Here is a 10,021-nt window from a genome sequence, read left to right on the forward strand (position 1 = left end):
TCTTACCATTTTCTAGGAAGATGATATCATTGATACATTAATCAAATCCTTTACATTTTAATTCCAGCTATTTTTCTACTTTTCCTCCTTAAAAAGCCCTCAATTAAAGATGAGAGTTTTTAAAATAACAATTGTATATGTAACTGGTAGATAATAAATTCTCTGTAGTAAAAGGTCAGTTGGTTTGCTTTGACCTTTTAGGAAGAACCAACTTACCCTGACCCTGGCACAAGCTTTTCAAATGTACTGCCTGAACAGTTAATCAGGTTTGTTTGTTCGTTGTTGTTGTTGTTGTTGTTGTTGTTGTTGTTGTTGTTGTTGTTGTTACTATTCAGTTAATTCGATAACCTGGGAAAGTTTTACCTAAAGTTTTATTTGGCGACTAGAAGTATAAAAGTATCTCATTGCCAGCATTAAAAAATTGAATGCATCAAACAAGCAAGAAGGAAAACATTCACACCACCCTATTTAGTGTTATATATTAGTAACACCTTGTTGCTTTATGGAATGATTAATGTCCATACCTACAATGTGTTATCTTAGTGACAGGTGTCTCAAATGTAGATGTTGCAGAAGATAATGGTCATAAATCCAGCATCTGCAGTGCCACGGAATTAGCAGACATTTTCAGGGTTACAACATAAACCTTTTCTTATTGTCTGGGTGAAACACAATTGGCATGACAGTGGCATGTTAACCACTGCCAGAAAAAGAACAGCATCTTGAAATTTAAATGGGAAAAATACAAAAAATAAATTGTGAACATACTAAAATATATGAATTATATGTTGCAATATAGGAAGATAATATAATTACTCAATAACCATGTTTCAGCAAGGGGCGTCTTACTTCTCACCTGCTCCCCCTAACTCATTATGAATACAGTATCCACATACTGTCCAGAGGCACATTTTCAGCCAAACTTTAGACCATAGAAGATACTTTTCATCTCTGTTGGTGGTCAAGGACTGTGGTGTCCTACACCAATATGAGGAGGATATGAGAGATCAATGAACGTAGTGAAAAAAAAAAGTCAGCTGTTCCTGAATTTAGCCTTTTTTTTACAGAATAGGTTCAAACAATAAAAAAAATCAAACATTTTATTTCTGACCTTTTTCTATATGTAAATCTTTGAAAATATTGAAATTATTTTTTCACAGACATCTATTTTATTCTGAGAGTCAGACAAAATACCAAGAAGCCTTATATCCTCTATTAGGAGTGAGGCGGGCACGTGCACCGAGAAGAGGGTCTGACGTGACCCTGGGTAGGCAGAAGGGCTCCGGTCTTCTCCCAGCTTTGGACTGGCTTCCAACCCTGACCCTGAACAGTGATGCCTTTGAGGTGCTCTCCTGCCCCCTGGCATCTCTTCATTTGCTTCCTTCCTCCTGTCTGTACTCAGGGCTCTGAGGGAAGCACAGCAGACCTGGAGCATGACATCTGGCACAGGACTCCCTTCTCCAGGTCCCTGTTCACACCTGGGTCCTCTCCAACAGTGCGACTGCAGAGTCATAGCATCCAACACTGTGATAGCAGAGTTGTAGCATCTGGCATCCTCTAGTGCTCTTCTAAAAGGCAAGGACACATGTGAGAGGGACCCAGGGAACCTCAGCTGAACAGGGCATCTCTCCAGATGTGGTCACCCTGTTCCACACTGCTCCCTAAGCTCCCTGAACCTCTTCCCCCATCTCCTAGCTCCCACTCCACACCACTCTCTCCTCCCTCAGCATCTCCTTTCTCCCACTACCTCCTTCTAGAATGGTCAGGATCTTGCTGTCTCCTTCAAGTTAAATATTTTTTCTTAAGAGTTCCCATGAGCAGGATACACATAGAAGTTACTGTTGGCGATGACAGATGTGATATAGGTTAGATTTAACCCTCATCCCATGACGTTTAGACCTAGCTTCCCTGTGCGTCTTCCCATATACATACACACAATGATAACCTCCCAGTTGACTCAGACATAAGCAAGATAGATACATTCAAATACAGCAATGTACCTGGGCAGTGCTGGATGCTTGATCTCCGGATTCCCTCCATATGCCTCATTTCTGGGGAACAACTCTGTTGTGCCCCAGGTGAGGTTTTTTTCTGGAGGGAAAGCAGCAACATAGCTGCATCAGGCCATTTCCGATGTTCTTGGCCCATCCCCTAAATCTTTTGGGCCAGGCCCTGCTAGGGACAGGATTGACCTCTGCTGAAGCACTGGATTTGTCTTCTGTGCTTTTAATGTTCTTCTCACCCCTGCTGTGCACTGAAGAAAAGCAGGGGACACTTCTAGAAATTCTGTTGGTTAGGTCCACTGCGGGTGTTGTCAGGAGTGGCCTGCAGAGACGACCACCAGGCCAACTGGCTCTCTTGACTAATCCGTAACTAGGTTTCTGGTCGTAGGTAGACCCTTGACTATTAGAGGATGACCCGAGCCATCTGGGCTCGCTTCCTCTCCTTCTTAGCTCTTGTGGAAAAGTAGCAGGGTTATCAAGGGAAGGGAATGGGGCCATCCATGGATTCATTGGCCCAGGTCGGGTTGAGTTGTCACACCCCTGAAGAGCCTGCCTTTCCAATAAGTGGTAGCAAGCCACCGTTTGATTGTATTTATTCTGATAGAGTGAATCTTTAACATCCTGGGCTTTAAACCCAATTTGTTCCATTGCTCGTAAAACTGCCGGGTCTGGCCTTAGTGGGATCCGTTCCTCAGAAGGTTGTGGGAACCCCTCTGAGCCTGTCTTGAGCCAGGGATGAGTCAAAAGGTCAGGAATTGTGGGCCTATGCTGGGGGTTCACTTTCAACAAAAGACTAAGCATGTCTTTGAGCTCTCCTGACATGCCAGGTGGGACAGCATACTTCCCTGACACAACCTGCGATCGGAGCTGAGGTATGTTGGAATCATCAAACGGGAGCCTTCCAACTGTCATACAATATAAAACAACCCCTAGGGTCCACACATCGACCTTGGGGCCCTCATACAATTTCCCGAGGAGCATCTCAGGAGCAGCAAATGCATAAGTCCCACAGTGATATCTCAGCTTCTGCCCCGGCCTCACGTGAGTGGCAAGACCAAAATCAATGATTTTAATTCTTCCCCTAGTGTCTATCATGATATTGTCTGGCTTCAGGTCCCTGTGAACAATGCCCCGGGCGTGGCAGTATCCTGTAGCACTTAATAATTGTCTGAATATTCCCCGAGCTTCATCCTCCTGCAGTTGGCCAGCCTCTCGGATGCGATGATAAAGCTGTTTCCCCTCGGCCAACTCCATGATGAGGTATATTTTCTTCTTAGTCTCGATGACTTGGAAAAGGGATATGATGTTTGGGTGGTGGATGCTCATCATTATGTCTACCTCAGATGTGACCGGATGGCACCAGTGTTCCTTCTTGATAAGTATTTTGACAGCCACGGGGGTGCCTGTGAGGCGGTGCAGTGCCAGCTTTACTGTGGCATAGCCTCCATGGCCGATGGTATTCAAAATCATATATTGAGAATGGAAACTCTGTGTAAGAGCTGCCCTCAGATGGGAGCCTTTCTGACTCCTGTTCGCTCCCAGAGCTCATTGGAGGTAACAGAGTATAAATGCTACCTAAGAGGAAGGAAAAAGAAATAAAGGGAAGAAAGAAAGCTAAGATGGAAACTAAAATAATGAAAAATAAGAAAAACAGAAAACTAAAACCAACCAAAATAACAACAAGAGAAACCCAGAAAAGCAAAGTCACACACAAAGCCAAGGCAATCCTAATTAAAAAACTCCCTACAAGTCACTAGGAGGGAGGGGCACAGCTCAGCCACATTAAGAATCGACATCACTGATTGTGTAAGAAGAAAACTGTACAAGGAAATATATAAACGAACAAAGAAATTAAAATTATTAACAAGTAGAAATTCCAAGCAACAGAAAATGAAATGAAACAAAATCAACCTCCAAACAAGCAAAACCACATAAAAGCTAAAAACCTAAAGATTAAAACAAAATATACAAAACTCCTAGACTATACGAAGAAATATTACCAAGGAAACATCCCAATGAACAATTGGGATTAATTGGGATACGGGTCTGCAAAGGGTTTTTCTGAGAAGTCATGCAAGTGGCTAAGGAATGTATGGCTAAGAAATATATGTGTATATGTTCATCATTTTTGGCCATTGGGGAGATGAAAACTAAAACTAGTTTGAGACTTCATCTTATTCTAATCAGAATGGTAAAGGCAACAATGCTGGGGTGAATGTGGGGGATGGAGACCCTCATGCACAGTGTCCGTGGGAGGATATTAACAGAGGTGGCCACTGTAGAGTGTGGGTATTCCTCAGAAAACTAGAAATCTGTTTGCCACCTGATACAGCTACGCCATTCCTGGAATATACTCAAGGAACAATATTTCCTGCTGCAAAGACACTTGTTCATCCATGTTCATTTTACTGTTCCATTTATTCACCATGCAGGGAATGTAGGCAGCCTAGATATCCATCCAGCTGATGAGTGGCTAATGAGAATGTGGTAACTATGCACAATATCATTCAGATGTATAAGAAACTGAAATTATGAAGTTGCCATCTAAATGCATGGAGGTAGACAGGGTTACACTAAGTGAGCTCACCCAGACTCAAAATAACAAACATGGCATGTTCTTATTCATATGCAGATCCTTGCAAGAAGTCTTCAGATTTAGTAGTACAACTCTCATATCTCAGAGAAATTTCTTGGTGCAATAGCACAGAAACTCATAGCTGCTAAAAGACTGGAGAATACGTGTTAAGGAAGTGCTCAGACAAAACCAGGTGTGGGGGGTGTGTCTACATTTTACCCTCCCTCCCTCCATGGCTCAGGGACTATAATGGAAAATGAGGCCAGAGAAATTGTAAGATCCTGGGGTTGGGAAGAGCCATATCAAAATATCTTCAAAATATCTTCTCAACACAAGACCACCTCATTCATAAATTCCAAACAGCTGTGGCTGCCTGCATCAGATCTCCACAAAATCAAGCAGTCCTGCATGACTAACCCAGAGTGGGGACATTGACAGTTGTTGACACATAGGGAAGAGAGTCATTGCCCACACTCAGGAATATAGGACACCAGGTTACTTAAAAATACATGAATTTGTGGGTTGTGGGAAGTGGCTATCTAGATGGATGTGGGAGGAGTTGGTGAAGGATGCAGGGAGTGAAGAGGATCCAAATACATTCAACGGAAGTATGAAATTCTTCAAGAAAATACTATAACTTTTAAAAACCACAAATAATCACAAACTCAAATCCCCAGACAGAGTAAAAACAGCAATGACCATAACTCCCATGCATAAAGAAAGCTATGAGAGAGGTACCCAAATCCCATGGGGGAAAGAGCTGGACTCTCAGAAGTGAGGAGAATTCTGAGAGCACGGGGGAGACCAATTCTGCTCACATTCCAGGCAAAAGAGGAACCTGCCTAGAGCCCTCTGTACCCAGGTTCCTAGGAGTAGTCAGGATGAGGATCCTTCTGGTCTATCCTTGTGCAAGAGTTGAAAGTCATTTACAAGGAGCAATGACAAACTAGAGAGAAGTTCTAAGACCACCAGTTCTGCTCCAAGGGTCCTGCCTGGAGCCCTCAGGACACATCAACCCAGCAGCAATCTGGGATAGAACCCTTTCAGTCCTGCCTCGAGACAGAGCTGAGCCAGTTCCAAAGCTCCCTGTACCCAGCAATGACTGTGAGAAAGCCGGTCTCCAGGATTGCTAATACACAGGCTTACAGGAGGGACAAGCCACTGTTATAGACAGCAAGACGAGGTAACACCAGAGACAACCAGATGGCAAGAGAAAATTGCAGCAACCTAAGGATAATAGGAATGGAAGAGAGAAAGATTTCCAACTTAAAAGGCCAGTAAATATCTTCAAAAAATTATTGAAGGTAACTCCCCTAACTTAAAATAAGAGATGCCCATAAACATCCAAGAAGCCAGAGAACTCCAAATAGATTGGACCACAAAAGAAACACCAAATGCACAAAACAAAGACAGAATATTAAAAGCAGTAAGGGTAGAAGGTCAAGTAACATATGAAGGCAGACTTATCAGAATTACACCAGACTCCTCACCAGAGACGATGAATGCCAGAAGATACTTGGCAGATGTCAAACAGACCCTAAGAGAACACAAATGCCAGACCAGGTAACTGTATCCAGCAAAACTCTCAATTACCATAGATGGAGAAAAGAAGATATTACATGGCAAAACAAAATTTACACAATATCTTTCCACAAACCCATTCCAAAAAAGGATAATAGATGGACAACTCCAACACAAGGAGGGAAACTACCCCTTAGAAAAATCAAGAAAGTAATCTCCTTGCAACACACACAAAAGAAGAGAGCCACACAAACTTTCCTTAATATGTTGTAACAGCAGTGGACTCAATTCCCTCAATAAAAAGACATAGTCTAACAGACTGGACATGTAAAGAGGACCCAGAATTTTGCTGCATAGAGGAAATAAACCTCAGTGTCAAAGACAGCCTCTACCTCAGAGTAAAAGTCTGGAAAACAATTTTCCAAGAAGATGGTCCCAAGAAACAAGCTGGAATTCCCATTCTAACAAAATTGACTTTCAACCAAAAGTTATCAAAAAACTTTCATATTCATCAAAGAAAAAAATCCACCAAGATGAGCTCTCAATCCTGAATATCTCTGCTTCAAATGCAAGGGCACCTACATTCATAAAAGTATACTTACTCAAGCTCAAAGCTCACATTGCACCTCACACAATAATCGTGGGAGACTTCAACATCCCAGTCTCATCAATGGACAGATCACGGAAACAAAAACCTAACACAGACATAGCTAAACTGACAGAAGTTAGGAACCAAATGGCTTTAACAGATATTTATAGAATATTTCATCCTAAAACAAAAGAATATACCTTCTTCTCAGTACCTCAAGGTACCTTTTCCAAAACTAACCATATAATTAGTCACAAAACAGGTCTCAATAGATACAAGATTGAAACCAACACTAGATTCTCCACAAAATTCAGCAAAAAATTCTCCAAATTGTAAACGTAAGAAAAACAAAAGATATTTAAAAAAAAAACTCAACAAACTCTGAAAGCCAAAAACGATCCAGGCGAAGAAACCAGAAAATAAAATCAGAAGCATAAAAGGTTAAAACTCAAATAATCCCTGGGTGGTGGTGGTCCACACCTTTCCTCTCAGCACTCAGGAGGCAGAGGCAGGCAGATCTCTGAGTTTGAGGCCTGCCTTGTCTATAGAATGTTCCAGGGTACTCAGGGGTAAGCAGAAAAAACCTAACCTCAGAAAAATAAACAAACAAAAAACCCAAACCCAAAACCAAACCCTCCAATATCCACAGGCTAGGGAGAGAGTTCAGTAGTTAACTAGCAAAACTCAAGGGAAAATGTTCCGATCTTTAAAACCCACATAAAAACTGTCAACTGTACAATTTTAACTTTGGATTATGAAGTAGATCAAAGACCTCAACATAAAATCAGACACACTAAATGTAATACAACAGAAAGTGGGAAATAGCCTTGAACTCATTGGTTCAGGAGACAACTTCCTGAACACAGCAGTGGCTCAGACACTAAGATCAACAATGGGACCTCATGAAACTGAAATCTTCTGTAGTGCAGAGGACACTGTCTTTAGGACAAAACAACAGCCTAAAGAGTGTGGAAAGATCTGCATGATCCTACATCTGATAGAGGGCTAATATCCAAAGTATATAAAGAAGCCAAGAAGCTATACACTGTGAATGCAAACAACCCAATTGAAAAGGGGCACAGAGCCAGACAGAGAATTCTCAAGTGAGGGATCTCTAAAGGCTGAGAAGCACTTAAAGAAATGTTCGATGTACTTAGTCATCAATGAAATACAAATCAAAATGACTCTGAAATTCCATTTTACACCCATCAGAATGTGTAAGATCTAAAACTCAAGTGACATCACATGCTGTTGAGGATATGGAGCAAGAAGAACACTCTTCCATTGTTGATGGGAGTACCAATTTGAACAACCACTCTGGAAATCAATTTGGCAGTTTCTTAGAAAATCGGGAATAGTTCTAACTCAAGACCCACCTATACCACTCCCAGGCATATACCCAAAAGATGTTTCACCATACCACAAGCAACTTCCTCAACTGTATTCATAGCAGCCAGAAACTTGAAACAACTCAGATGTTCCTCACTAAAGAATGGATAAGAAAATTTGTTTCATTTATACAGTGGAATATTACTCAGTTATTAAAAGGAGGATACCGTGAAACTTGAACGCCAATGATTAGAAACTGAAAATATCATCCGGAGTGACGTAACCCTGACCCAGAAGGACAAACCTAGTATGTATACACTTATAAGTGGATATTAGCTACAAAGTACAGGATAACCATGCTATAATCAACAGACCCAAAAAGCTAAATAAGGATAACTCAAGGCAGGATGCTTGAATCTCATTCAAAAAGGGAAATTCAAAGAGTTGAATGGAGGGAGGGAACTGATGGGGAGAGGATTGGGGAAGAGAACAGAGTACAGAGGGAGGGGGAAGGAGAGGCCTGGGTTTGGGCAATGCATCTCTGGCATGAATTGGAGACTGGGGGTGGGATGCTCCAGGGAGTCTATTAGAGTGATGTTAGCTGAGCCTACTAGCAGCTGGGGTTGAAGAGACTGATATACCCATGTCCTGTAGGTAGAAAGGATTTTCACTAGGGGAAGGGGGACACTAACAAACCCACAAAACCTTCAACCCAAAATTCGTCTTACTTACAAGATGTTCAGGGATAAAAGTGGAGCAGAGATTGAAGGAAAGTCCAATCAATGACCAGCCCACCTTGAGACCCAGCCCATGGGACAGAGCATTGTTAATTATGCTCTATGACTTGCAGACACAATTTAATGTAAGTGTCTTCTGCTCCTAACAGTTGGAGCAGAGGTTATCTCTTATTCTGTTGCCTGCCTTTGGATCCCTTTCCCCTACATGGGTTGGTTTTTCTGACCTCAGTGGGTGAGGATAAACTTAGTCCTCCTAGGAACTGATGTTTCAGGGGAGAGTGACACCCAAGGGGTTGCCCACTTCTTCTCTGAGGAGGGAAGGGAATTATAGGAAGTGCGGCATGTGAGGTGGGACTAGGAGGAGAGGAGAGAAGGAGAGGCTATGATTGTGATGTAAGGTAAATAAGCAAATAAATAAACATAAAACAAAGTATGGTAGATGCTTACCTTACAAACAATGGCCAAGCTGACTGCTGGCCTCAATACTTTTCCTCACACAGGTGTTCTAACACCTACAACTAGTGCACCAACAGGGCACAAAAGACACTCGCACACACAGTTGGGCACACACACACACACACACACACACACACACACACAGATGCACTCACAGTCACCCACAGGTATACCAACACACACACACACACACACACACACACACACACACACTCAAAAAGGTACTCACACACTCAAGTAAACTTAAAACACAACACACACACACACTCAAAAAGGTACTCACACACTCAAGTAAACTTAAAACACAACACACACACACACACACACACACACACACACACAAGCAACTCTCCACCCAAATAAACACTGATCTAGACACACATACACAAGCTACACACAAATCAATCAAATTCAAAATCCACACACTGCTCACTAGATTCACCAAAATCACCAAGTTCTCCACTCCACCACTCCTCTAAACGCACTCAAAGAAATCCAGGCCTTCCTACAGCTTAACATCTGTTGGCTGGACTGTCTCACAATTGCTCCTCATGAGGTCACATTATGACCTGTCCTGACATGGTTGGGAAGGACTCCAAGGCTCTGGCTTAGGTTGGCTTTGGAGAGCCTTTAGGCTTTCAGAAATCAAAGCCTGTAGAATGTTTTTCTGTCCTTAGTTCTCTAGTTTCAACATTTGCTCCTGCTTTATAGTCCTTAAGTCTACCTTCCATGGGTCCCTTTTGCATTCCAACTGATGGGTTTAAGAACTCCAACCTCATAGGTAGCAATGAATAGTAAGAGCGCCAGTGGA

At 42.2% G+C, this 10,021-nt stretch overlaps 1 protein-coding gene across 1 annotated transcript; it reads right to left on the reverse strand.

Moving 5' to 3' along the window:
* Window positions 1–1,155: 1,155 nt before the first annotated feature.
* On the reverse strand, window positions 1,156–9,697 carry Smokl5 (sperm motility kinase like 5). The gene is given in 4 exon segments (NM_001430190.1): window positions 1,156–1,568; window positions 2,001–3,489; window positions 3,491–3,578; window positions 9,202–9,697. Coding segments are annotated over 2 exon segments (1,506 nt in total). The 5' UTR covers window positions 3,553–3,578; window positions 9,202–9,697; the 3' UTR covers window positions 1,156–1,568; window positions 2,001–2,045.
* Window positions 9,698–10,021: the final 324 nt, after the last annotated feature.

The sequence above is a fragment of the Rattus norvegicus genome, chromosome 8 (genome assembly GCF_021556685.1).
Source record: "Rattus norvegicus strain SHRSP/BbbUtx chromosome 8, alternate assembly SHRSP_T2T, whole genome shotgun sequence".
In the NCBI taxonomy this organism is placed as follows: Eukaryota; Metazoa; Chordata; class Mammalia; order Rodentia; family Muridae; genus Rattus; species Rattus norvegicus.